The sequence below is a fragment of the Corvus hawaiiensis genome, chromosome 18, assembly GCF_020740725.1.
Source record: "Corvus hawaiiensis isolate bCorHaw1 chromosome 18, bCorHaw1.pri.cur, whole genome shotgun sequence".
In the NCBI taxonomy this organism is placed as follows: Eukaryota; Metazoa; Chordata; class Aves; order Passeriformes; family Corvidae; genus Corvus; species Corvus hawaiiensis.
In genome coordinates, this window is record NC_063230.1 from 1,815,755 (window position 1) to 1,840,767 (window position 25,013).

Here is a 25,013-nt window from a genome sequence, read left to right on the forward strand (position 1 = left end):
CTGCTGGTCCAGCTGGGGATGCTGCCGGGGATGATCCAAAACCCTTTTCCTGTGGAGCTGGGGGTTGTTTCCCAAACCTTTCCAGCGCCTCTCCCTGCTCCAGCACTGCCCGGGGGAACGGCAGGAGCGATGCTCTGATACAAAGAAGTGAAACCGCCAGGATTCCCTTCCCTTTGGAGGCTCCAGCGGCTCCTGGAACCCCCCCCCCCCCAGCTCCTCGGAAAACAACGTCCCTGCTGCCCCGGGGGTGGGTGCTGGGACGGGAGCGATGTCCCCACTCCACGGCACCTTGGGTGACCCCAGCAAGGCGAGGGGCCGGGATCACCCAGGGCTGGAGCTGGATTTCCCATCCCAACCCTTCCCATCACCCCGAGCAGGAATTTTCCCTCGGGTCATCCCAAACCCAGCACGGCCGCGAGTGGCTGCTCCCCCCCCCACCCCACCCCCACTCCGAGCCGGTCTCCAAGGAGCGGGAGGGCGGCTGTTCCCCCCTGGAATGGGATCCCTGACGTCAGCCGGGCTGGCGACAGCACCGGCCCTGCCTGGAGACCGGGACAGGCGGTGGAAAATCCAGGAGGGGCAAGTTCATTCACCTGGCAGCCCGTGAGCCGCCGGGAATGCCCATCCCATCCCATCCCATCCCATCCCATCCCATCTCAGCAGGATCCCAGCACATGCCATGGAGTGAGGGGTTCCTCTGGAGCCCTAAATTTCCTTCTCCACGAAGCAGAGATGCGCCCGGAGCGACTCTTCCCCGGCTCCCACCGAGGGGCTCGTTATTCCAGAGGCACCTGGAGCAGCCTGGGGCTGGAGAATTCCTTGCCACGGTTCTGTTTCCCCTCTCAGGGCTCTCCCAAGACCCTGCTGGGCTCGTGGGATGTCTCTGGCTCTGCGCACCCTTTATTTCGGGAGATGCTAAATGGTCCCTGGGGATTTTGTGGGGAATACAGGAGCCGAAATGTCTCCATCCAGCATCCTGGGAGGATCCAGCTGTGGGAGAAGTGTGCTGTGCTCACCCGTGGTGTGAGACACCAGAGAATCCACACATTCGGGCAGTGAGAATCATAAAATCATGGAATTGGAAGGACCTTAAAACTCATCCAGTTCCACCCCCTGGGCAGGGACACCTCCCACTATCCCAGGCTGCTCCAAGCCCCAATGTCCAGCCTGGCCTTGGGCACTGCCAGGGATCCAGGGGCAGCCACAGCTTCTCTGGACAAATCCCAGTGCTGGGACAGCATCTCCACAGCCCGTGGAGCTTTGGGAATGGCCACAGCTCTTTCCTCGGAGCCTCTTCCCATCCTCACCCACGTGTTCACACAACGTCCTGAGCGGGTTCCCCGTTCTCGGCAGGAGCACGGCAGCCCAGGGACAGGGGATTGCTAATCCCGGGGTTATCCTTGGAGCCATCCACCAGGTTCTGGGAGCCCTGCCCCACATTTTGACATTGGGATGGGGTTTAACCCCCCAGACAGAACGGTGCCGTGAGACAGCCGGGAATATCGCCCAGCTCTGAGCAAGTTTTCCTTCTGCTGTTCCCAAACTCCACCGAATGCAGCACCCCCCATCCATAGTCACACCCCAACCCCCAAATTTAGACCCATAAAGCCCAACTGCCACACTCAGACAGGGACAAAACCCCACAGCCTGGGCAGGGCTGAGGGATGAACACTCAGATCCCTCTGGATGCCACCCCACAGGAAGCAAACCAGCCCCGATTCCCACTGTTTGATTCCAGCCGCTGCCTTGGCTCCTGCTGGAGCCTGTCCCAAGGCACAAGCAAGACCCAAAACACCTCCCAGCCCCAAGGATTGCCACTGGAACCAGGCTGCAGCTGTGGCACCCGTCCCAAAAAACACTGCACGGCGGGACGCAGGAGGATGGGAGCTCACATCTACCCTAAAGTGGCTTAAAACCGAAAAAAGAAAGGAAAAACTTCTATTAATCCAGCAAAACCAGGGTTCAGCCTATGAAGATTAACCAAAAAAACCCATGGATTCACCCGTTCTATTCCAGCCTCGTGCTGACACAAGGGCTGGGCACTGTTCCCAGTGCCCTCCCAGTGCCCTCCCAGTGCCACATCCCAGCTCACCGCTCCCTTTACCATGGCAGTGCCCGGGCCGGGAACAGTGCCCAGGGGAAGGGAAGAGGCACCGAGCGTGGCCTCGGAGTCTGTGTCACGTCCTTGGGACGTGGTGGTGGCAGCAGGGCCTCAGGGACACAGAGACTCGGGGACTCGGGGACTCGGGGACTCGGGGACTCGGGGCCAAGCTCCGCTCCTGCTGACGCTGGTGGCAACCCAGGACAACACCAGGAGCCAGTCCAGGGCTGGCATCGTGAATCTGGCCCTGGATTCACTCCCCTCATGGGAATCACTCTGGTTTAGAAGTGAAAAACAACAGGAGAGTGTCAGCAGGGCTGTCCTTGGCTGGCACATCCCAAACTCCCGGTTTGGGGGTGTTTTAGGGATGGCAATGCCAGGGCTCCCTGTGGCTGGCACTGAGTGATCCATAGGGGCTGGAGAGGTGCTTCCCTGTGAGCATTTGTAGGATAACATCCCTCTGATTACCCCCAAACCCTTCATCCAGCCCCTTTGGGCTGCCCCAGTGACACCGGGATGCCGGGAAGGAGCATCTCACTCGGATGGCATCCCCCCAAAAACCCCCCAAACCCTTCATCCAGCCCCTTTGGGCTGCCCCAGTGACACTGGGATGCCGGGAAGGAGCATCCCACCAGGATGGCTCCACCATGCTCCCCTCCGTGTCCGTGGGACAGAGACAGGGAATCCTCAACAAGGCCATCAATCCGTGTGGGATGAGCTCCTGGAGTCCTGCCCCTCCTGGCAGGTTCTCCTGGGGATTTGGAGCCTGCCTGCATCCCAAAAAGTCTCCGGCACACCCCAAAAGCACTGTTATCCCCCTCCCGAGGTTGCTCCAGGACCAACAGCTGGGATGGGATGGGACAGGGCTTGAATCAAGGGGAGATGACAGCAGGGTGGGAGCGGGAATGAGCACAAGCTGGGATGCAGAGCAGGGAGCTGCACCCCAAACGCGGGGTCTCCCCACGACTGGCACAGCAGTGACGTGGTGATGTCCCCCTTGCTCCCACAGCACTCGGGAATTTTGGAAGCAGGACAGGGTGTTCCAGTCACGGTCCAGAGCCAACAGCTGCCCCACAGAGGAGTTGCAGGACCAGCCAAAAGGCCTGAGTGGGATCAGGCTCCGAAATCCCCCCACCCACAGCCCCGGCTCCGCGTCAGCCGCCCCCACAGCACCAGCACGGCCCCGCCGGCGTCTCCCCAGGGTCACGGCCTCGCTTCTCCCCGCTCTGCGCCAGCTGCAGGGATCCTGCTCAGCCCTGGGAATCCCTGGCCGTTCCCTGCCCACCCCAGCCCACCGACCTCCTACTGAACCGTGGATTCACCCCAGCTGGGGCTCTGCATGCTCCAAGGGGAGCCTCATCCCCTTGGAGGCAGGAGTGGGGCCGGGGGGATGCCGCCCGGTGGGAGGGATGCAGGTGGATTGGAGGGGATGCAGGTGGGCCAGGGGGATGAGGTGGGGAGGAGGGATGCAGGTGGGCCAGGAGGATGCAGCTCAGGGAAAGGGATTCAGCCAGGCCCCGGGGGCTGCAGCCCCGTGGAAGGGATGCAGGTGGGCCGAGGGGGTGCTGCCTGGTGGAAGGGATGCAGCCAGGCCCGTGGGATGCAGCCTGCCAGCAGGAACGCAGGTGGGCCGAGGGGATGCAGTCCAGGGAAAGGGATGCAGCCGGGCTGGGGGGATGGAGCCGGGCAGCAGGGATGCAGGTGGGCCGAGGGGATGCAGCCCGGCTGGAGCAGGAGCCTGGAGGAAGGGATGCGGCCGGGCCGGGGGATGCAGGAAAGGGGAAGGGATGCAGGTGGGCCGGGGGATGCCGCCTGCCGGGGCGGTGAGAGCCGGGGGAGGGACGCGGCCGGGCCGGGGGATGCCGGGGGATACCGGGGGGATACCGAGGGAATACCGGGGGGCTGCGGCCGGGGCCGGGCCGCCCCCGTGGGTCCCGGCAGGAGCGTTCGGTGGTCCCGGACCCACCTCGGGGCCACCTGCAGAGCGCGCAGCCTCACTCGGGCGCACCGCAGCGCCGCGGGGGAACCCGCCGCGGCCCGGAGGGGTGGGGGGGAGAGTGATGGGGGGGTGTTGATGTTGGGGGGGGGTCGGCGGGCCCGTACCTCCAGGGTGCGGATCTCCTTCTGCGTGAGGTCGTTGGAGGCGGCGCACTTGGTGCGGAGCCCCTCCAGGTTGGAGATGCTGATGTCGATCATGTTCTGGACCAGCTCGCACTGCTGCAGCGCCTTCTGCAGACTCAGCTCCTGCTCCTCGCTCCTCGTCATGTTGTCCTCATCCATCGCTCGCCGCCCCCCCCCCCCCGCCCGCCCTCCCCTCCGCCCGCCGCCGCCGCGGCCCCCCCCTTCCCTCGGCTCCGCTCGCCGGCCCCCGCCGCCGCTCAGCCCCGCTCGGCCGCGGCCCGCAGCATCGCGGTGCCCACCGAGCCGTCAGCGCGGCGCCGCCGCCGCTACCCCCCCCCCCCGGGCGCGGCGGGGCGGGGGCGGGGGCGGCGCGCTCCGGCTCCGCGGGGCCGCGCTCGCTGCGCGCCGCTCCGCGCGGGAACCCCCGCACACCCCCGGCCCGGCACCCCCCGGCCCCGGCAGCTTCCCGGCATCCGCATCGCCCCCGCACCCACACAGCAGCATCCTCATCATCACCCCCACATCCTCATCATCATACCCCCCAACCTTATCAACACCCCCATCCTCATCAACACCTCCACATCATCACCCCCCCATCCTCATCAACACACCGCCTCAACCTTATCAACAACTCCCCAAACCTTATCACCCCCAGCCCCATCACCCCCATCCTCATCATCACCCCCACATCATCATCCCCGCAGCCCCATCACCTTCATCCTCATCAACATCCCCCAACCTTATCAACATCCCCCATCCTTATCACCCCCAGCTCCATCACCCCCATCCCCCACACACCTCCCCATCCTCATCAACATCCCCCCAACCTTATCAACACCCCCAACCCCAGCACCCCCATCCCCATCAACCCTCCCCAGCCCCACCACTCCCAGCCCCAGCACTTTCCTTCCCGCTATCCCCACCCACCCCCCATCCCCACACCTCATTCTCATCAACACTCCCCCATTCCCATCCCTATCCCCATCCCTATCCCCATCCACCCCATGCCCCAAACCCCAATGCCTCTCTATCCTCATCACCTCCACCCCTGTCTCCATCCCCACACCTCCCCATCCCCATCTCCCCCATCCCCATCCCCCCAGCCCTTCCCACGATCATCCCAATCCCTCTGATTCCCGGGAATGGGATGGGGGGAGCAGCCAGAGATGAAGGGGGGGATGATGCATGGGGGGGCAGGGGGGTTCTGGGGCAATGGGGGGGTTGGAAATGGGGGGATCTGGGGCAATGGGGATTCCTGGTCTGGAGCAATGGGGGCCAAGCCCAGCCAACACTCAGGAATTATTCCGGAGAGACGGAGCCAGGATGATGCTCCCAGACCCTCCACCTGCTCCAGGCACAGCCGTGACCTCCCTGCCTCTGGATATGTGACTTTATTCCCAGCTGGAATCCCCATCCCAGTCCCTCTCAGTGCTGGGAGAGCACAAACCAAACTCCCAATGGCTTTATCTGTGCTCACAGTGGTCGATTCCCCCCGAGTGGGGATATGGCTAAAAAAGCTGAATTTTGCCTTTTTTATTAACCAGGACTTTTAATTTCCAGGCTCATCCCCGTGCTGGGATGTCCCTTTTCCACCTTGTTCCCAAGGCTGGCTGTGAGGGGGGCTCAGAGGGGTGGGAAATGAGGGAAGGGGAAGGGGAAGGGGAAGGGGAAGGGGAAGGGGAAGGGGAAGGGGAAGGGGAAGGGGAAGGGGAAGGGGAAGGGGAAGGGGAAGGAAAGGAAAGGAAAGGAAAGGAAAGGAAAGGAAAGGAAAGGAAAGGAAAGGAAAGGAAAGGAAAGGAAAGGAAAGGAAAGGAAAGGAAAGGAAAGGAAAGGAAAGGAAAGGAAAGGAAAGGAAAGGAAAGGAAAGGAAAGGAAAGGAAAGGAAAGGAAAGGAAAGGAAAGGAAAGGAAAGGAAAGGAAAGGAAAGGAAAATATAAAATAAATTGCAAGCAGGGAGACCCCACTGGGATAAAAGCACCAGAGCTGCAGGGATTTTGCATGCTCACCAAACCTCATGCTTCCCAAAAAACCCTTCAGCAGCCTGTGGGACAGCTCCCACGCTTGGAGCTGGCCACGGTCCGAGAGGTGGATGAACATTCCAGACAGCGGGAATGGCACAATGAGTCCATATAAAATTACCTGGTAATGTTTTAATTGACTTCTGCTGGTTTTCTCCATGAGAAAAGGGTTTAGAGCTACTCAGAGTCTCTAAACTGGGTTGATGTTCCCTCAGTGCCAAAGGGGCTCTTCCAGGCACAACATCCTGCCAGGAAGGGAGAGAGAATCCCCTGGCATGGCCACTCCACCCTGGGAAATCAACACCACGGCACCACAGCAGGAGTTTCCCACCAAATCCCCCCAAAACCACCCCATGAGGGTTCATTGCTCCGGCTCGGGGTGAGCTGCTCCACAGGAGCCTTTGGATATCAGCACTGGGATTCCTTGGGTTTTAATATGGCAAAGAACTTCTTCAGCTCCACATGGGGTGGAAGGATCCCTTGGGTTTCAGATCTTTAGGACCACCTGTTTTCATCCTCTCTGGAAGCACATCTCTGTCACCATCACCTCTGTCCCCATCATCCCTGTCCCACCATCTCCATCCAAGAAAGAAATCAGAGCCATCCCAGGGGGATGCTCTCATCAGTTTAACCCTATTAAACAACACCCCCAAAGATTTTTCCCTGCTCTGGAGCTCGGGATTTATTAATGATGGGGGAAATGCCTGGAAAAATCCATTTAGGAGGACAAGAGCCTGCCCCAGGCGAAGGCAGATCCAGGGGGAGAGCAGCAGCTCTGGATCCAGGACGTACAGGAAAATCCCAGCTCCCGGCTGTTCCCAGGTGCCTGGGAAGGACCTGGAGGCTCCGAAGGGAAGGGCCATCTGTCACAGCTGTCACGCGCCCAGAGGGACGGCTGGGGCTGCTGACCTCAGCTTCCAGCTCCTGCTCTCCTTTATGGGGCTGCAGGGAAAAAAAATGGGGAAAAAAGGAAAAAAAAACCAACAGGAAAGCAGCTGCCCTCCAGGAGATTTTTGGGGTTTCATAGGACCCAGCCTGGAGCTCTTGATGTTTTCACTTCCCTTGGCAGCAACGAGATTTTTGCAGGGATTTTTTTGCTTGCCCTGCACCTCTACTTCCCAATGGATGGCTTCCCATCCTCGCTCCACCTGCAATTTCCAAGCCAGCACCTCTCACTCCCGCCTGCTTTCTGTTCTCCATCCATGGCATGGGATCGGAGCAGCACCGGAGCATCGCTCCAGCAGCCTGGGCTGATTCTCCTCTCTAAGCCCCTTCTCTAAAGGAGGCTCCGGGGGTTTTCCAGAGGTGCTGGGAAGCAGCAGGGACAGGGATAAAGGTGTTCTGTTCTCGCAGCCACCCCCGGAGTTTGCTGCTCCCATCACACTGGGAGGATCCCAGCAGGTCTCCTCTCCTCAAGTGTCCCTGCACCCAAAGGTGCCCCTCTCATCCCAAGGCTTTCCGAGGGCAGGGGCACTGTGCTTGCTCAAAACATTGCTCACAACCTTGATCCAGCAATTCCTGCTGCCCTGATTTCCCCAGGATCACAGGCACCATGGTGAACACCAGCACCGTGCTCTTCCCACAGTCACAGAATCATGGAATGGGTTGGGTTGGAAGGGACCTTAAAGGTCACCTCGTTCCACCCCCTGCCACGCACAGGGACAGGAGGATGGGGCGGGTTTCTCCCTCTCCACTCAGGTGGGATCCCAGTGGGAATATTGTGTCCAGCTCTGGGGTCCCAGCACAGGAGGGACCTGGAGCTGCTGGAGGAGTCCAGAGGAGGCCACGGAGCTGCTCCAAGGGCTGGAGCCCCTCTGCTCTGGAGCCAGGCTGGGAGAGCTGGGGGTGCTCACCTGGAGAGGAGAAGGCTCCAGGGAGAGCTCAGAGCCCCTTCCAGGGCCTAAAGGGGCTCCAGCAGAGCTGGAGAGGGACTGGGGACAAGGCATGGAGGGACAGGACACAGGGAATGGCTTCCCAGTGCCAGAGGGCAGGGCTGGATGGGATATTGGGAAGGAATTGTTCCCTGGGAGGGTGGGCAGGCCCTGGCACAGGGTGCCCAGAGCAGCTGGGGCTGTCCCATCCCGGGAATTGCCCCATTCCGGGTTGGAAGGGGCCGGGATTTTCCCGATCCAGCGGGACCCGCCCGGACCCCTCAGACCCGCCCCGCCCGGCGCTCTCGCGCGCTTCGCGGCGCTCTCGCGAGACTTCCCAACATGGCGCCGGCGGGCAGCGCGAACCTGCCGTGGTACGGCCGGGAGCGGGGGGATACCGGGATACCGGGATAAAGCGGCGGGAGCTGCCCCGGGGCTCACCCTCCGCTCCTTTCCTTCCCCGGTGCAGGGTGGAGAAATACCGTCCGCAGGCGCTATCCGAGCTGGTGTCTCACCGGGACATCCTCAGCACTGGTAATTAACATCCCCCTCGCCCCCCGCGGTGACTCCCCCCGCCGGTCCCGAGTGTACCCCGGCCCCGTTATCCCGTTGTTATCCCGATGTTATCCCGTTGTTATCCCGATGTTATCCCGCTGTTATCCCGCTGTTATCCCGTTAACCCGCAGTGCAGCGCTTCATCAGCGAGGATCGGCTCCCGCATTTGCTCCTCTATGGGCCGCCCGGCACCGGGAAGACATCCACCATCCTGGCCTGTGCCAGGCAGCTGTACCGGGAGCGGGAATTCGGCTCCATGGTGCTGGAGGTGAGCGGGGAGGGGATGGGATGGAGCGGGAAGAGATGGGGTGGGATGGGACAAGATGCGATGGGATGGGGTGGATTGGGATGCAGGGATGCGGATCCACACTGTCTCCTTCCAGCTCAACGCCTCCGATGACCGCGGCATCGACATCGTCCGAGGGCCCATCCTGAGCTTCGCCAGCACCAGGACCATCTTTAAGTAGGTGGTGGGGCTGTGCTTCCCAAAGCTCCCCGTCCCTTTGGCACGCTCCTGCCCTGGCACTTGGATTGGGAAGGGGATTTGGGAGGTCCCGGGGTGGGCAGTGTGCTGGAGCAGGTGGGAAGGTGCCCAGCAAGCAGGGAGGGTGAGGATGTAAGAAGGGCTTCCCAGGAGTCAGGCTGGGAACAAACATCCCAGCTCCCCCCTTCTCCAGCATCAAACCCACCCTTTTTCCTAGGAAAGGCTTCAAGCTCGTCATCCTGGATGAAGCCGACGCCATGACCCAGGATGCTCAGAACGCCCTGAGGAGAGGTGAGGGGCACTGGGAATTCCACACCGTGGGAATCCCACACTGTGGGCAGCCATCAGCTTCATCCAGCCCGGCACAGGGTGGGAATCAGGATGAGGCAGCAGCCAAGGATGCTCCTCCCCTCCCTCCTTTTTGCAGTGATCGAGAAGTTCACAGAAAACACCCGGTTTTGCCTCATCTGCAACTACCTCTCCAAGATCATTCCCGCCCTGCAATCCCGCTGCACCCGCTTCCGTTTCGGCCCCCTGACCCCGGAGCTGATGGTGCCGCGGCTCCAGCACGTCATCCAGGAGGAGGGGTGAGCGGGGGATCCCTGCACACCCCTCTGTCTCCATTCCCTGCCCGGGAGGAGCAGCAGGTTGGATTCCCACGGTTCCACTTCCCTCGGCATTGTTTTCCAGGGTGGATGTGACCGAGGACGGGATGAAGGCTCTGGTGACCCTCTCGAGCGGGGACATGCGCAGGGCCCTCAATATCTTGCAGGTGGGAATGTGGCCATCAGCCCCTGGCCAGCTGAGCTGGAGGGGCCTCTTCATCCTCCCTGTTCCCTCCTCTTCCTCAGAGCACCTCCATGGCCTTTGGGAAGGTGACAGAGGAGAACGTTTACACCTGCACGGGGCATCCCCTCAAGTCTGACATTGCCAACATCCTCGACTGGATGCTGAACCAGGATTTTTCCACTGCCTACCGCCGTATCCTTTGCCCTGGGGGTTATTCCCAGCTGGGATAAATCCTGCTCTTTCCCCGGGATCTCTGTGATCTGTCTGGGGCGGGTGCTGCTCGCTGGGGAGGCCCCTCGGGGTTGCTGCGGAGATGAGGAGCAGGGATCTGGCAGGGAAAAGCCTGGAAGCAAGGCCTTGACTCGCTCTCATCCCAGAAATCATGGAGCTGAAGACGCTGAAGGGCCTGGCCCTGCAGGACATCCTCACCGAGATCCATCTCTTCGTGCACAGAGGTGGGCACAGGGTCCGGCTCCCGATGATCCTGGAGAGGCCAAACTTCCCCCTGGCCCTCACCGAGCGTTTCCTTCTCTCCACAGTCGACTTCCCACCCTCCATCCGCATCCAGCTGCTGATCAAGCTGGCAGACATCGAGTAAGTGACGCTCCCCCAGTGTGGTGACACTGGGGTGGCTCCTGGTGGCCGCTGGGCACCGCTGGCACACAGCCCACGGCTTTGGGGGGCACCCACAGTGGTGGAAAGGCCCACAGCTTCCCTTGGCCCCCTCTCCAGGTACCGCTTGGCTGCTGGCACCAGCGAGAAGATCCAGCTGAGCTCCCTCATCGCCGCCTTCCAGGTCACCAGGGACCTGGTGGTGGCCGAAGCCTGAGTCCTGCCAGGTGGATCTGCTGCTGGATTTGGGAAGGACCATCGGCCCCGTGCCTGGAGCTGCTCCCTGCAGCCTCCCAGTCCCTTTATGGAAGCCTTGAGCCCACAGCCAGGGCACAAGAGTTGGGTAACGTTATTCCCAAGCTCCTTGGGGAAATACAGGTGCCTCCAAAGCCCAGCAGGTCACACTGGTCTTTGCTTTTCCCTCCTGGAGGGAGGTGGGGGGTTAGGGAAGCACCAGCTTTCTGTGTTCAGCCGTTCCCAAGGGAAAAACAACATCCTGGGGATGTTTGGAGGAGAATTCCCTCCACAGAGCCTGCCAGCACACAAGGAATGTGCTGTTGCTCCAGCCACCAGCTAAGCTGGAGAAAGGGGACAAAAAAAACACTGCTGCATGCTCAGCATGTCTGGGAATTGGGCTGATCGAGTGCCACGCTCCAGCACGGAGAGAAAACAACAGGAATGGGAGCAGGGCGTGGACTGAAGCCACCTTTTTGCACAGATGGACACCTCTGCCACCCCTCCCTGGCAGCCAGGGCGGTGCCAGGCACTCCCAGGTCACCTGAGCGAGCCGTGAGGGAAATCATGAGGAATCAATTTTTGTTTATTGACACCCGCTCGGGCTTGTCCCGCTCCTGCCCACGCCAGGAGAGCAGCAGAGCCTGCGCTCCACCGGGATGGAGGGGCATTCCCAGGTGGGTGTTTTGAGGGGGGTTTAGCCCCATATTTGTGCAGGTGACAACAGCTCTGCTCCCACAGCAGCTGCCCCACCGTCATCCCACACCATTGCACTCGGAAGCAGAAGCACCTGACCCAACCCCAGCAGGCAGCAGGGGACAGGGGGACCTGTGTCCCACCCGTGTCCCCTGCGGGGCCACTGCAGCTCTGCCCCTCGCCCTCTGCGTGGGATTTTGCTGGGTTTTTGTATTATGACACCAAAAAAAGCCCTCCACAGCCCCAAAACCACGGGAGCAGCAGCGCTCCTGGCTCATGGCTCGACGTTCCTGCAGCACCAGCAGCCCGGACTGAGCCCTGGGGCTCACCTCCATGCCTCTGCTCCCCCTGCTGCCTTAAAAAGTCCGGTAAGTGAGGAATTCCTTCAGCTTCCTGGGAATGGGCAGCGCCAGCACCTGGTAGGTCGTGAGGAAGGTGCGCAGGGCTTTGCGACACAAGTGCTTGAGCGATGAGAGGACCCTCGGCGCTGTCCAGAACTGGACGTGGCCGTCCCTGGTCCTGCAATGGGATCCAAACAACCCTGAGCACAGGGCAGAAGGACACAAGGAGTTCCAATTGCCCCCTAAATATTCCCAAGCTTGCTGCAAGCATGCAGCCCAGGAAAACCATCAGGTGCCCCCAGGGAGCCCAGAATTTGCTGAGCTGCAGGAGGAGGGAGCAGCCCCGTGTTTCTCCGCCCTCTTCTGGTGTTTACTCACCCTGTGGCAATGAATCCTCCATGTGGGAAGTACATGCAGCACAGACCGTTGGTCATGGGGGCAAAGGCCACTGGAGACCGAAGCTCCAAGGCCCAGATCCTCAGGAGCCTGTGGAGAAAGGGAGAGGACACGATGCGGTGCCTGCTGCCAAAATGAAGCCTCTGGGATCACCTGAAGACACACAAACTGGAGAAGGATTTGCTTCCCATGGGAGTGTCCCAGGCAGGACTGTCCCCTGCAGAGAGTGACATGCTGAGGGTGGCACAGCACCCAGGAGGACAGGAACCTCAGCTCAGGGTGGCAGGGCCCTGACCTTGCTACCCCTTGTCACAGCCAAGCCATGGTGTCCCAGCGGGCCTGACCTTTCCACTTATTCCAGGAATTGCTGGGGACCTGGTGCATTTATTCCCCACTTCCTGAGCTCCTGGTTCATTTTGGTCTCCTGCTGGGCCCCTCTCTGGGTCCCCACAGGAGTTCACTCACCTGTCGTCCGCCACCGTGGCCAGGTAGAGCCCCTCGGGGGAGAAGCAGACGGAGCGCAGGGAGCTGGTGTGGATTTCACTGCTGGAATCCAGCGTGGAGTGCAATGGGACATGGCTGTGGGTGGGGACAACATCCCAGCGTCAGCTCTGGGCTGCCACCAGCCCCTTCCCCAGCCGGGGCTGGCAGAGCAGCCAGACTTGGCAAGCCAGACCCCCATGCCACCCCTGGCAGCAGGGGAGAGGTGGTGGCTGTGCCCAGCGAGAAGGGAAAGCCACATCCAGCCCTAAAAGGCTCCCTGGCATTGCTGTGTCCCCTCCCAGGTCCGTACCGCAGCGTCCTGAGCTGCTCGCCGGTGTAGGGGTCCCACATGATGACGCAGGCGTCGTAGGAAGCGGTGACAAGGAGCGCAGAGTCCGGGGAGAAGTCACAGGACACCACACTGCTCTGGTGGCCCTCCAGCCTCCGGATGAGGGTGTAGGATCTCATGCTCCACAGCAGTGCCTGCAGGATATGGGATCAGGCTGGGAGCATCCCAAGGTTTAAACCACACGGGCCCTGCTCCCAGCTGCCAGCTCCTGAGGAGCCAGGGCAGGATGGCCTGGCCCCTTCTCCCAGGGGGGTTTCTGGGGGCACAGAGGGCTGGATTTGGCAGGCACAGGGATGGCTCCCATCCTGCAGGACTCACCGATTTCTCGCCGGCGGCGGAGCAGAGCATGCTGCAGTCTGGGGAGATGGAGCAGCAATAGACCCACTGCACGTGGCCTGACAGCACCTGGACCTGCCGCCCTGGGGACAGCAGAAATGTGTCACCAGAGGGGAGCAGGACTCCTTGGCTTTGCTTTCCCTCCCTTTCCCCAGTGGGAATTCACACTGTGCTGGGGATTCCCTGGGTAAATCCCAAGGCAATGCCCTCCTGCACCTCCCAGGTTACACTCTGCTGGCCCCTTCTGCCTCAAATACTGTCCCCAAAGGTCCTCTCCCAACAAGGTGGGTTTCTCCTCCTTCCCTGACCCAGCACAGGGATATCCCTGCACGTTCCTACCGTCCCTGCTCAGGTCCCACACACGCAAAGTCTTGTCCCGCGAGGCCGACACGAGGATGGGGCTTCCATTGGGAGCAAAGCTCAGATCCCTGACAACATCCTGGTGTCCCAAGAGGCTGAAGAGGAGGTGCCCTGAGGAGAGGAGCCATGCTCAGTGCCATCCCTCCATTGGGATTGAGGCAGTGCCCCTCATGCAGCCCTGCTTGGGACAGGGCAGGTATTGGGGAAGGAGGGAGATGGGATCTCCTTCCACAGGGGAACAAGGGACAGCCAGCCTGAAGCCAGGACAGCGAGGGCTGCTCACCTGTCTGCACCTCCCACACCTTGATCTGCCCGTCGTTGAGCCCGGTGGCCAGGACCAGGCAGGGAAGCCCCACAGTACAGGCAGGATCCGTGTCCCCATCCTCAGCTGCTGGCCAGGCGCTGAAGGCCAGGCCCCACACGATCTGCCCACACTCCAGAGTCTTCTCCTTGGCTGCCCCACGGCTCCTGGTCTCCGCTTTGCTGCCCCGGCTCTTGCGCTCCGAGGTTTTGCAGCTGCTGGAGGGAGGCAGGGATGGGTGGAACGTTCACGCCGGGATCCCCCGCCTCAGCTTTGTGCACCCATCTTCACCCCACACTGAGCAAGCCCCAGGATCAGTCCAGGCTGGGAAATGGATGGATGGAGAGCAGCCTTGGGGAAAAGGACTTTGGTGCTGGTGAGTGAGGGCTGGCCATGCCTGAAACCACCATGTCCTGGGCTGATCCTTCAGTGTGGGCAGCAGCGGAGGGGGAATTCTGCCCCTCTGCCCCACTCAGGTGAGACCCCACCTGCAGAGCTGCCCCAGCCCTGAGGTCCCCAACATCGGAAGGACCTGGAGCTGCTGGAGTGAGACCAGAGGAGGAGATGCTCCAGGGCTGGAGCCCCTCTGCTCTGGAGCCAGGCTGGGAGAGCTGGGAGTGTTAACCTGGAGAAGGCTCCAGGGAGAGCTCAGAGCCCCTGGCAGGGGCTCCAGGAGAGCTGGAGAGGGACTGGGGACAAGGCATGGAGGGACAGGACACAGGGAATGGCTTCCCAGTGCCAGAGGGCAGGGATGGATGGGATATTGGGAAGGAATTGTTCCCTGGGAGGGTGGGGAGGCCCTGGCACAGGGTGCCCAGAGAAGCTGCCCGTGGAAGTATCCAAGGCCAGGTTGGACGGGGCTTGGAGCAGCCTGGGATAGTGGAAGGCGTCCCTGCCGATGGCAGGGAGTGGAACTGGCTGAGCTTTAGGGTCCCTTCTCAACCCAACCCATTCCATGACTCCGCACTCACAGTTCGGCCTCCCCCAGGGGCCACGGGATCAGCTTGACCACGCAGTGTCCCTGGGACCAGGCGAACCAGGCCCCGTCGGGGGAGAAGGCGACGCTCCAGGTCTCGCAGCTGGATTTCCAATCGTAGCGTTGGGGCCGGCCCGGCTTCAGCTCCGCCAGCAGCACCGGCTCCTCTGCGGCGGGACGGCCACGTTACCCCCAGAGCCCCCAAAACCCCCGTCACCCCTCATATGCCGAGCCCCCCCTGTGTCCCCGCCCGGCTCCCGCTCACCTTCGCTCGGCTTCATGGCGGCCCCGCCGCCCGCTCGGCCCCGCCGGGCCCGCCCGGCCCAGGGCGGCGGCGGCGGCGGCGGCGGAAGCGGCGGCGCGGGGAGGGGACCCGGAGCCGCCTCCTCCGGCCCCGCCGCCAACGGCACCGCCCCGCGACCGGGGAGCGCCGGGGAGCGCCGGGGAAGCGCCGGGATGGGGCGGGAGGGGGACGGGGAACAGCTCCCCTGAGGGAGAAAGGGCGGGAACGGGGCCTCCCCCCGCCCGCCGGGCCCGGGGACAGTGACCCCCTCAGGGACCCCGCGCCCACACGGGGACACTGCCGGCAGTGACCCCCTCAGGGACCCAGCAGCCACACGGGGACACTGCCGGCAGTGACACCCTCAGGGACCCCGTACCCACCCGGGGACACTGCCGGCAGTGACCCCCTCAGGGACCCCGCACCCACCCGGGGACACTGCCGGCAGTGACCCCCTCAGGGACCCTGCACCCACCCGGGGACACTGCCGGCAGTGACACCCTCAGGGACCCCGCACCCACCTGGGGACACTGCCGGCAGTGACACCCTCAGGGACCCAGCACCCACCCGGGGACACTGCCGGCAGTGACACCCTCAGGGACCCCGCGCCCACACGGGGACACTGCCGGCAGTGACACCCTCAGGGATCCCGCGCCCACACGGGGACATCCCCCGGCAGTGACCCCCGTCCCCAGCACCCACAGGGTGACATCCCCCGGCAGTGACCCCCTCAGGGACCCAGCACCCACACGGGGACACTGCTGGCAGTGACCCCCATCCCCAGGACCCACAGGGTGATATCCCCCGGCAGTGACCCCCGTCCCCAGCACCCACACAGGGTGACACCCCCCGGCAGTGACACCCCCAGGACCCAGCACCCACTGGATGACACCCCCCCCCCCGTTCAGCAGTCCCCACAGGACCAGCACCCCCACATTCAGCGCCCCCAGCAGCCCCCAAGGATCTCATTGAGCCCCCCATTAGTAGCACCCCAATGACCCCGTGCCCCCACATCGTCCCCGCTAAGAATCAGCACCCCAACATCAGCCCCCCAAGAACCAGCACCCCCCCCCTCTGAGCCCCTTCAGCACCCACTGGGTGATGCCCACCCTGGCAATGCCCCCCGTGAGTCACGGCAGGAGACATCTGGGCACCCCCCTCCCGCACCCCAAATTCCGCACCCTCCAGCCCCCCATGTCCCCACTATGCCTCACCAGGGCAGGGATGCCCCCTCTCGCCTCCCGGTGCCCTCCGTCCCCATGCCTCGGGCTCCCTGGTGCAGCGAGGCCGGGGTGCAGGGAGCAGTAGGATTGGGGTGCTGCACCCACAGACACCCCAAGACCTGCCGGAGTCCCCCCAGTAGGGCTCAGCGTGTCCCCTCTGAGGGCTGGGGTCACCCGGAGGGGGAGAGATCCCTTGGGGGTCCTGGGGGTCCCATGCACCTCCTTCCTCCCCCTATCCCCAAGTCCAGTGTTCACCCATTCCCCCCTTATTTTGGCACTTTGGGGTCCAGACCGAGCCCCCCACCCCTTGTGCCCCTCAGCTCTGACATGGCAGAAGCCCCCCACCACCCCAGGTGCCACCGCTCTGCCATGACCCCGTGCCTCAGTTTCCCCACCTCTAGCACGGGGGGTGGCTTTGCTCGCTGGTCACCGGCCCGCGATGGGACCCCCACGGTGGGCACAGTGCCACCTCACCCGCGCTCGCCCTGTGCCCGCCGGGGCTTTCGGGCGCAGGTGGGAGCGAAGCGGCGACAAAACCAACCTGAATAGGGAAGAGGAAGAAGCGACGGCGAGAAGCGGCGGAGGCGGAGGCCGGCGCTGGCAGCCCCGCCGGCGCTTTGGGGGGGTCAGGGCACCCCCAGGCACCCATCGCAGCCCCCCAGGTGCCCACCCCCAAGTTTGAAGTTCGCCGGCATGGCCAAAACCACCTCGCTGCGCTGCCGGGTGCTGGAGGGGAAGGACCTGCCGGCCAAGGACGTGTGAGTGACTTGGGGGGCTCAGGGCCCCCCTATTTCCCCCAGACCCACCCCGGGAGATGTGGCGGGGAGGGGGTGCTGCGTGCTCTTCTCTCTCTGGGTGCTCTGCTCTCCGCACAGTTTTGGGGGTCCCTGCTTGCACCCATTGCCCCACAGTGGGGGTCTGGGGGGTGCGGGCACTGCCAGCCCCCCCCCCCGAGGCGTATGAGCCCCCCAGCCCCTTTAGTATCTCTTTCATGCCCCCCAGCAGGGTGGGCACAGAGGATGCCCCCAAGCCTGGGGGTGACACTGGGGGGGGAGGGGGGGGGCATAGCCCCTGCACCCCCACCCCTGCTGGGCATCTGCACCCTTTGGGGGGTGAGGTGGCGAGCGGGGGGGTGCGGGGAGACCCCCGCCTGCTCCTGCCCCGGGGATACGGCTCGGCAGAGCTGGCAGTCCCGGGCACCTCCGGATGTGCCAGCTTGGCACCGCCGGCCGCTCCCAGGGCCGGGCAGCTGGGAACGGTGCCGTGTCCGTGCCTCAGTTTCCCCACCGGGGGGGGGTCACGGCGCCGTGCTGGGTGTCCCACTGCGGGGGTCTGGTTATCTGCACAACGATGGGGTGCCCAGTGCCATTCCCAGCACCCCAAACCCAGCTTGGGGCTATAATGGGGCTGTGGAGGGGGTGAGCGGCTCCCGCTTCCCGTCCCGTGGCAGGGACAGAGACTGAGGTCACCTCCCTCATCTGTCTCGGGGTCCCAATCCTTGTGGAAGCACCGCCTGGGGATTTGGGGCGCCAGCAGCACCCCAGGGCCGGCACCCTTAGGTGCTGGTCCAGCTGCCAGAAACCAGCAGGAAGGGGCTTTGCAGGGACCGTGTGGATGATCCCTGGATCCATCCCTCATCCCTCCATCCTGTGCTCCCTGAGGAAGGGGACAGGCCGGTGTCACCCTGGCACCGAGGGTTGTCACAGAGACTCGGGCTGGGCTGTGCTGCGGGACAGGCACCGGTACCCGCGGGTGGGTGGCGCAGGGACACAGGGCGGGGTCTTGGGGTGACCCACAGCAGGTCCCTCAGCTCAAGGAGGGCCGGGAAAAGAGGATGTCCCCATCCCAGTGTCAGCTGCAGGGCCAGGCTGAGACCGGGCAACTCATCTCACCCCCGGGCTGGTGTTTCACTGCTGGGGTTTGAGGCCGTGCCAAGATGGGTGGGACCCACGAGTGGGGGCTGACCGTGGGCACCCCCATGCCCTGCCCAGGTCCGGCTCCAGCGATCCCTACTGCGTGGTCAAGGTGGACAACGAGGTGGTGGCCAGGTACGGGGACACTGCCACACGCTGGGAGGGGACACGCAGGGATGGGGGATCTTCCCTGGGGGCGCGGCCACCTCTGCCATCCCGGCAGGACGGCCACGGTGTGGAAGAGCCTGAACCCTTTTTGGGGCGAAGAATACACCCTGCTCTTGCCCCGTGGATTCCACAGCCTCGCCGTCTATGTGCTGGATGAAGACACCATCGGGTAGGGGGATAACAGGGGCACGGGTGGGCACTGGGGGGGGTGGCATGTCCCCACCAGTGTCCTGCTGTGTCTGTTCCCTCGCAGGCAGGACGATGTCATCGGCAAGGTCTCGCTCAGCCACCAGCAGATCTCGGCCGAGCCACGGGGTGAGTGGGGGCCATGGCGGGGTGGGGGACAGCGGGACCCACCCTGGCACTATGGGGTGCCCACGCTGTCCCCCTCGGCAGGCACGGACGGCTGGCTCAGCCTGGCACCTGTGAACCCCGACCAGGAGGTGCAGGGTGAGATCCACCTGGAGCTGCGAGTCCCCGAGCGGGGCCACCCACGGGTGCTGCGCTGCCACCTCATCCAGGCCAGGTTGTGGGGCTGGCACAGGTTGTGGGGCTGGCAGCTCCGGGGGGCTGCGACCACCACGGGGCCCTATTTTTGGCAGGAGGGAGGAGAGGAGGGGATGGGGCCAGAGGTGGCACGGGACTTGTCCTCCCCTTTCCACACTGGGAAGGGTCCTCGCTGCACCAGGCTGGGGACATCAGTGATGCCAACCCACGTGTGACGATGCCATGGGGGCTCAGTGGGAAATGCGCTGCCATCCCTGCTTGGGGACAGGGGGACAAAAGCGCTGTAGAGTGCCTGGAGTTGCTCCCCAGCCCAGTAGTCGGCTCTCACACCAGGTTTTTGCCCTTTGGTTTCAAAATTTGGGGAAACTGAGGCAGGGTCCAGGCTGCCCATCTGGGTTTGGGGGGTGTACGTGTGTGTACACGTGTGTGTGCACGCGTGTGAGCGTGCACAGGGACACACGCACGGTGACACGCACGGTGACACACACAGTGACACACACGCAGCTGACAGATGGAGCAGGCAGCAGAGGCAGCATCCCGCTGCCATGGCAACCAAAGCGGCTACCAAGGCAACAGGATGGCCATGGGGACAGGGTGGCCATGGGGACAGCCAGGAGGGACAGCAGCACCCCCCACGAGGGGCTGGAGGAGGAAGGCCTCCTCTAGAAATGGGGGCACGATCCCCCCAGCATCCCCTGGCACCCGCTGGCTGCCCCCCATGCCCAGGAGAGCTGGGACAAAGGGGGCTGCCGGGACCCTGATGGTGCGGACAAACCCACCGTGCCCCCACTGACCCCCATGTCCCCACAGGGACCTGGCCCCCCGGGACCCCTCGGGCACCTCGGACCCCTTTGCCCGGGTGTCGTGCTGCGGGCACACGTTGGAGACAGCCGTGAGTCAGTGCTGGGTGCTGGGTGTGGGATCCGGGGCTGGGGCACCCCGTGGAGGCTCAGGCACCCTCAGGTGCCTCGTCCCCTGGGCCACCAGTCCCTGTGCCCAGCAGGTGATTAAGAAAACCCGCTTCCCGCACTGGGATGAGGTGCTGGAGTTGGAGCTGCCGGAGCAGGAGCTGGGAGAGGCTGTGCTGAGCGTGGAGGTTTGGGACTGGGACATTGTGGGCAAGAACGACTTCCTGGGAAGGGTGAGGACCTCAGGGCACACTGGAATGGGGCAGGGTCCCGGGGGCACCTCTGCACCTCCGTGTGTGGGGTCTGGGTGACCCCAGGTCAGGACCCACTGGGATGGGGGCAGTGCCACGTGCAGACCCTGCGTGTCCTGGGCTGTCCCCCAACGGTCTGGCAACCCCACCCAGACCCTGCCTCTGTCCCCAGGTCGAGTTCCCCTTGGACACCCTCTGCCCGGGCCCCACCAGGGGCTGGTTCCAGCTCCTGCCCTTCCCCAGCACCACCAAGGACCACGGGTGAGTGCAGGCAGTGGGGACGGGTGGTTGTGACCAGGGCAGAACAAGGTGGCCCCACGGAGGGCACAGGACCCATGTGAGCCCCCGGTGTCATTGCAGGGGACAGCTGGGTGCCCTGAGGCTGGCAGTGAGGCTGGTGGAGGACACGGTCCTGCCCCGCCACCACTACCAGCCCCTCGTCCAGCTCCTCACCGAGCCCATCCTCTGCCCGGGCCAGGTGGGTGCTGGGGCTGGGAGGAACCACCCCAGTGTGGAGGCCTCGCTGTGCCCACCCTGCCCTCCCCACAGCCCCCGGAGGGCACGGCCCTGGCTGTTCTGGAGGAGGTGACCTCAGGGGAGAGCCGGCAGGACGTGGCTACCAAGCTGGTGAAGATCTTCTTGGGGCAGGGGCTGGCTGTGCCCCTCCTGGACTATCTCACCACCCACGAGCTGGCCAGGACCAGTAAGTGCCAGGGCCACCCCAAGAAACGCCACGGCAGGGTCCCTCCAGACCCCCATAGAGAAAGAATGAGGCCACCAAGGGGGAGGCAGGAAAGGTGCCAGCTGTCCCTGGGGTTGAGCACACCAAGGACAGCTGGCACGTCACCCTGTGCTTGCCTTGCCACAGCCTCTGTGCTCTTCCAGCCGATCCCAACACCCTCTTCCGCTCCAACTCGCTGGCCTCCAAATCCATGGAGCAGTTCATGAAGGTGAGCACAGGAAGGGACACCTCCATGATGTCCCATGTCCCCTCCATGATCTGGGGACCAGGGCAGTGCCTTCCCACCCCTTGCAGGTGGTGGGGCTGCCCTACCTGCACGAGGTCCTGAAGCCGGTGGTGAACCGCATCTTTGAGGAGAAGAAGTATGTGGAGCTGGACCCTGGCAAGATGGAGCTGAGCCGGGGCAGGTGGGCACAGGTGGATGTCTGGGAGGGGCACATGGTAGCTGGCATGTCCCCCTGTCTCCTGCAGGAAGGGTCCCTCATTGCTGCATGGGTCACTTTTGGCCAACTCAGGGCCCCCATTCGTCCTGACCCGGCGCTGTCCCTGCAGGAGGATCTCCTTCAAGGGGTCCCTGTCAGAGGCGCAGGTGCGGGACAGCAGCCTGGAGCTGCTGAAGGGCTACCTGGGGGACATCGTCGATGCCATCGTGGGCTCAGTGGACAAGTGTCCCCTCCCCATGAGGGTGGCCTTCAAGCAGCTCCGCAGGCGGGTGGAGGAGCGGTTCCCCTTGGTGCAGCACGAGGTGGGGCCCACGGTAAGGCTGGGGATCTGCACAACCCCAAGACCACTGCCCTAAACTCTGAGATGTCCCTGTCCCCATCCCTGTCCCTGTCCCCACGCAGGAGGTCCGGTACTTCTCCATCAGTGGGTTTCTCTTCCTTCGCTTCTTCGCCCCCGCTGTCCTCATCCCGAAGCTCTTCAGGCTCCGGGAGCAGCACGCGGAGCCCCGCGTCGGCCGTACGCTCCTGCTGCTCGCCAAGGTGTGGGACAGGATGGGGACACTGGGGAGTGGTGGGGACCCTGGGGAGGGATGAGGACAGCAGGGAGGGATGGGGACTTTGGGGAGGGATGGGGACACCGGGGAGGGATGGGGACCTTGGGGACGGATGGGGACACAGAGGAGGGGTGGGAAACCCAGGGAGGAATAGAAACCCTTGGAGGTGGTTGAGGAGCCCAGGGAGGGATGGGGACCCTTGGGGAGAGTGGGGGACCTGGAGAGGAATGGGGACACCAGGGAGGGATGGGGACCACTGGGAGAGACAAGGGGTGTGGGGAGGGATAGGGAGCCCAGAGAGAAACCCCAGAAAGGCCAGAGACTTCGGGGAGGGGTGCAGACCCTGTGGAGAGATGGGAACCCACAAGGAATGGGGAGGCCGGAAAGGGATGGGGACCCCAGAAAGGCGAGGATGCCCTGGGGAGGGATGGGATCCAAGGCAGGAGGGCTGAGGACCCCAGAGAATGATGGTGACCCCAAGGACACCAGAGCCATTCCTACCCCCATGCCACACACCACAGGCTGGCTCCTTCCTGTGCCGCTTGTAGCCAGCCCTGCCCGTCCCCAGGCCGTGCCACCACAAGCTGGGCACAGCACCAGGGCACCCTTCCAGCTGCTCCGTTTTCCTTTTGTCACCCCCATCCCTGAGCCCTCGGGGTCCAGAGGAGCAGCTGGGGGGGGTCCAGGGGGTCACACCAGAGGGGACACAGCAGCGTGACCCCTTCCCTGCATGGGACAGGCGCTGCAGAGCATCGGGAACCTGGGGCTGCAGCTGGGGCAGGGCAAGGAGCCGTGGATGGCCCCGCTGAATGCCATCCTCCTGCCCAGTGTCACCCGTGTCCAGGCCTTCCTGGATGCCCTGGTCACCGTGGAGAGCCCCGAGGGTGAGCGGGCACAGCGGGCAGGGAGGGGACATTGCTGCTGCCGGGTCAGTGGCGTCACCCCGGTGCTGCCAAGAGCATCCTCGGGCTGTGGGAGGTGGTGGCACTTGGGGTGACACCGCTGCCTCCCTGCCACGGCCGCAGTGGGCGAGGTGCCGATGCCACAGGGACACTGCCAGCCCCCGGCCACCATCAAGGAGGGTCCCCTGCACACCTGCCCGGAGCGGGGGGTGGCACTGCTGCCCCGCTTCGCCTTCAAGAAGAGGCACTTCAGGCTCAGCACCCAGGCCCTGGCCTGTGCCAGGGCCCCCCAGGGGCAGGTGGGTGCTGCCCGGGACCCCCAACCCTGTGCCAAGGGGTGGGGGGGAAAGATGTGGGCACAAGTTTTGGGGTGTTTTGGGGTATCCAGATGAGTTGCTCCATCCCAGTGGGGGGAGTGGGGGGATATGGACATGGGCACATCTTTCAGGGCGTTTTGGAGCTCCCCAGGTGTTCCATGGATGTGGGTAATGGATATGGACATGGGCACATCTTTTGGGGTGTCTGGGGCTCCCCAGGTGTTCCATGGATGTGGGTAATGGATATGGACATGGGCACATCTTTCGGGGTGTTTTGGGGTATCCAGGTGTGCTGTTCCATCCCAGTGGAAAAGGCAGGGGATATGGATGTGGGTGCAGATGTTTTGGGGTGTTTGGGGCTCCCCAGGTGTTCCATGGATACTGGTAATGGATATGGACACAGGCCCATATTTCGGGGTGTTTTGGGGTATCCAGGTGCGCTGCTCCATCCCAGTGGTGTGAGTGAGGAATATGGACATGGGTCACGTTTTGGGGTGTTTAGGGGTCCCCAGGTGCACCGGCCCATCCTGGTGGATTGAATGGGGGACACGGATATGGGTGCACATATTTTGGGGTGTTTTGGGATCCCCAGGTCCTCAGCTCCGTCCCGATGGAGCAGGTGGGGGACATGGAGGTGGGCTCGTGTGTCAGGGTGTTTGGGGGGTTCATTCCCAGGTGCTTGGCTCCATCTCAGCGGAGTGAGTGGGGAATATGGACGTGGGCTCATGTTTTGGGGTGTTTGGGGGTCCCCAGGTGCTCAGCTCCATCCCGGTGGAGCAGATCCGGGCCGTGGAGCAGGTGGACGAGGGCACCTTCCAGCACCCGCACGTCCTGCAGGTGGTGGCACAGGGTGACACCGGGCAGCTCCACACCACCTACCTCCAGTGCAAGGTGGGTCACCCCACTCTGCCCCAGCACCCCAAAAACCCCAGGAACCCCCCAGGAGCCTCCCAAGAACCCCCCAGAACCCCAGGCCCCCTCCCCAGCACCCAGGCACAGGCACCCCCATGGGACAATGGGAATGGTCCCAAATCCAGCTGTACCCAGGCACCCGCTGTACTGGGAGCACTGGGAGTACTGAGGCCAAGGGGGTAACTGGGTATACTGGGGAAGTTGGGGTGTCCTACCCTGGCTGCACTGGGGTCACTGGGGTGCCAGCCCTGGCTGTGCTGGGATCAGTAGTGGTTTCTGGCTGTACTGGGATTACTGGGGTCCTGTACTGGGGTCATTGGGGTACCCTGGCCCCTGCAGCACCACCTCCCCTTCACTTCCCACTGGGCAGCTTTGTCATCAAACTATCACTCCTGTCCCCCAGCCCCGGTGCCCACCCCTCCCTCCTCCCTCCCCCGCCCTGGCAGTGCCCAGCCTCGGGGCTGCCCCCGTCCCTGCTGTCCCCTCAGAGCGCCCCGGAGCTGTGGCAGTGGCTGTGGGCCCTGCGCCAGGCCACCAGCGCCAACCGGGACACGCTGCCCACGTGCCACCCCGGCACCTTCCGCGCCGGCCGCTGGACCTGCTGCCTGCAGCGCACCTGTGCTGGTAGGACTGGGGGTCCCCTGGGCTTGGGGTGCCCGGGATGGGGGTGTCGGTGTCCCTGAGTCCCCACTGCTGTCGTTGGCAGCGCCCGGGTGCAGCCGCACCCACGGCACAGTGCTGCTGGCGGAGTGGAGCGACCTTGGGGACCCCGCGGTGGCAGCACAGAGCCTCTACGGGCACCTGCGGTGAGCCCGGGGGACAGGGGGGGCCCGGGGGTCCCTTGGGTGCTGGTGGGCACGGGAGGAGCCT

The 25,013-nt window shown here is 63.7% G+C and overlaps 4 protein-coding genes across 6 annotated transcripts in view; 2 read left to right on the top strand and 2 right to left on the bottom strand.

Annotated features, from left to right (window-relative positions):
• Nucleotides 1-4,391, bottom strand: part of KSR2 (kinase suppressor of ras 2) — a 74,662-nt gene extending 70,271 nt beyond the window's left edge. The window contains 1 exon segment of the mRNA XM_048322960.1: nt 4,205-4,391. Within this exon segment, the coding sequence (XP_048178917.1) occupies nt 4,205-4,381 (177 nt within the window). The 5' untranslated portion in view covers nt 4,382-4,391.
• Nucleotides 4,392-8,392: 4,001 nt separating this feature from the next.
• Nucleotides 8,393-10,945, top strand: RFC5 (replication factor C subunit 5). Of its 2 annotated transcripts, XM_048323137.1 has the most exons (11): nt 8,394-8,485; nt 8,581-8,645; nt 8,798-8,934; nt 9,050-9,129; nt 9,368-9,441; nt 9,578-9,737; nt 9,841-9,922; nt 10,002-10,131; nt 10,317-10,394; nt 10,479-10,533; nt 10,672-10,945. In XM_048323137.1, the coding sequence occupies exons 1-11, from the start codon at nt 8,454-8,456 to the stop codon at nt 10,766-10,768; spliced, it is 990 nt and encodes a 329-aa protein (XP_048179094.1). In that variant the 5' UTR covers nt 8,394-8,453; the 3' UTR covers nt 10,769-10,945. The 2 variants fall into 2 exon arrangements, with proteins under 2 accessions (XP_048179093.1, XP_048179094.1); XM_048323136.1 differs by having other exon boundaries at nt 8,393-8,485; nt 10,317-10,533.
• Nucleotides 10,946-11,353: 408 nt separating this feature from the next.
• On the bottom strand, nt 11,354-15,326 carry WSB2 (WD repeat and SOCS box containing 2). Of its 2 annotated transcripts, none has more exons than XM_048323134.1 (9): nt 15,289-15,326; nt 15,019-15,190; nt 14,030-14,262; nt 13,726-13,857; nt 13,369-13,469; nt 13,012-13,184; nt 12,684-12,797; nt 12,201-12,308; nt 11,354-12,000 (listed from the first exon to the last, which is right to left on the bottom strand). In XM_048323134.1, the coding sequence occupies exons 1-9, from the start codon at nt 15,302-15,304 to the stop codon at nt 11,838-11,840; spliced, it is 1,212 nt and encodes a 403-aa protein (XP_048179091.1). In that variant the 5' UTR covers nt 15,305-15,326; the 3' UTR covers nt 11,354-11,837. The 2 variants fall into 2 exon arrangements, with proteins under 2 accessions (XP_048179091.1, XP_048179090.1); XM_048323133.1 differs by having other exon boundaries at nt 14,030-14,265.
• A 1,565-nt stretch (nt 15,327-16,891) lies between these two features.
• Nucleotides 16,892-24,953, top strand: RASAL1 (RAS protein activator like 1). The gene is made up of 19 exons (XM_048323158.1): nt 16,892-17,284; nt 18,518-18,574; nt 18,663-18,776; nt 18,861-18,922; nt 19,004-19,133; nt 19,925-20,006; nt 20,118-20,255; nt 20,446-20,534; nt 20,634-20,751; nt 20,832-20,976; nt 21,159-21,223; nt 21,310-21,422; nt 21,568-21,760; nt 21,861-21,998; nt 22,752-22,896; nt 23,038-23,213; nt 23,985-24,122; nt 24,632-24,767; nt 24,850-24,953. Exons 1-19 carry the CDS (start codon nt 17,220-17,222, stop codon nt 24,951-24,953), a joined length of 2,208 nt encoding a protein of 735 aa, XP_048179115.1. The 5' UTR covers nt 16,892-17,219.
• Nucleotides 24,954-25,013: the final 60 nt, after the last annotated feature.

Excerpts from the sequence above, each read along its gene's own strand:
- WSB2 (XM_048323133.1), bottom strand. Across the intron at positions 12,798-13,011 it reads GAGCAGCTCAGGACGCTGCG|CCATGTCCCATTGCACTCCA; the intron begins GTACGGACCTGG and ends CCCCACCCACAG. Across the intron at positions 12,309-12,683 it reads GCCACGGTGGCGGACGACAG|GCTCCTGAGGATCTGGGCCT; the intron begins GTGAGTGAACTC and ends CTTTCTCCACAG.
- RFC5 (XM_048323136.1), top strand. The coding sequence starts at position 8,454 with ATGGCGCCGGCGGGCAGCGCGAACCTGCCGTG. Across the intron at positions 8,935-9,049 it reads TCGGCTCCATGGTGCTGGAG|CTCAACGCCTCCGATGACCG; the intron begins GTGAGCGGGGAG and ends GTCTCCTTCCAG. Across the intron at positions 10,132-10,316 it reads TTTTTCCACTGCCTACCGCC|AAATCATGGAGCTGAAGACG; the intron begins GTATCCTTTGCC and ends CTCTCATCCCAG.
- RASAL1 (XM_048323158.1), top strand. The coding sequence starts at position 17,220 with ATGGCCAAAACCACCTCGCTGCGCTGCCGGGTGCTGGAGGGGAAGGAC. Across the intron at positions 20,256-20,445 it reads AGAACGACTTCCTGGGAAGG|GTCGAGTTCCCCTTGGACAC; the intron begins GTGAGGACCTCA and ends CTCTGTCCCCAG. Across the intron at positions 20,535-20,633 it reads AGCACCACCAAGGACCACGG|GGGACAGCTGGGTGCCCTGA; the intron begins GTGAGTGCAGGC and ends GTGTCATTGCAG.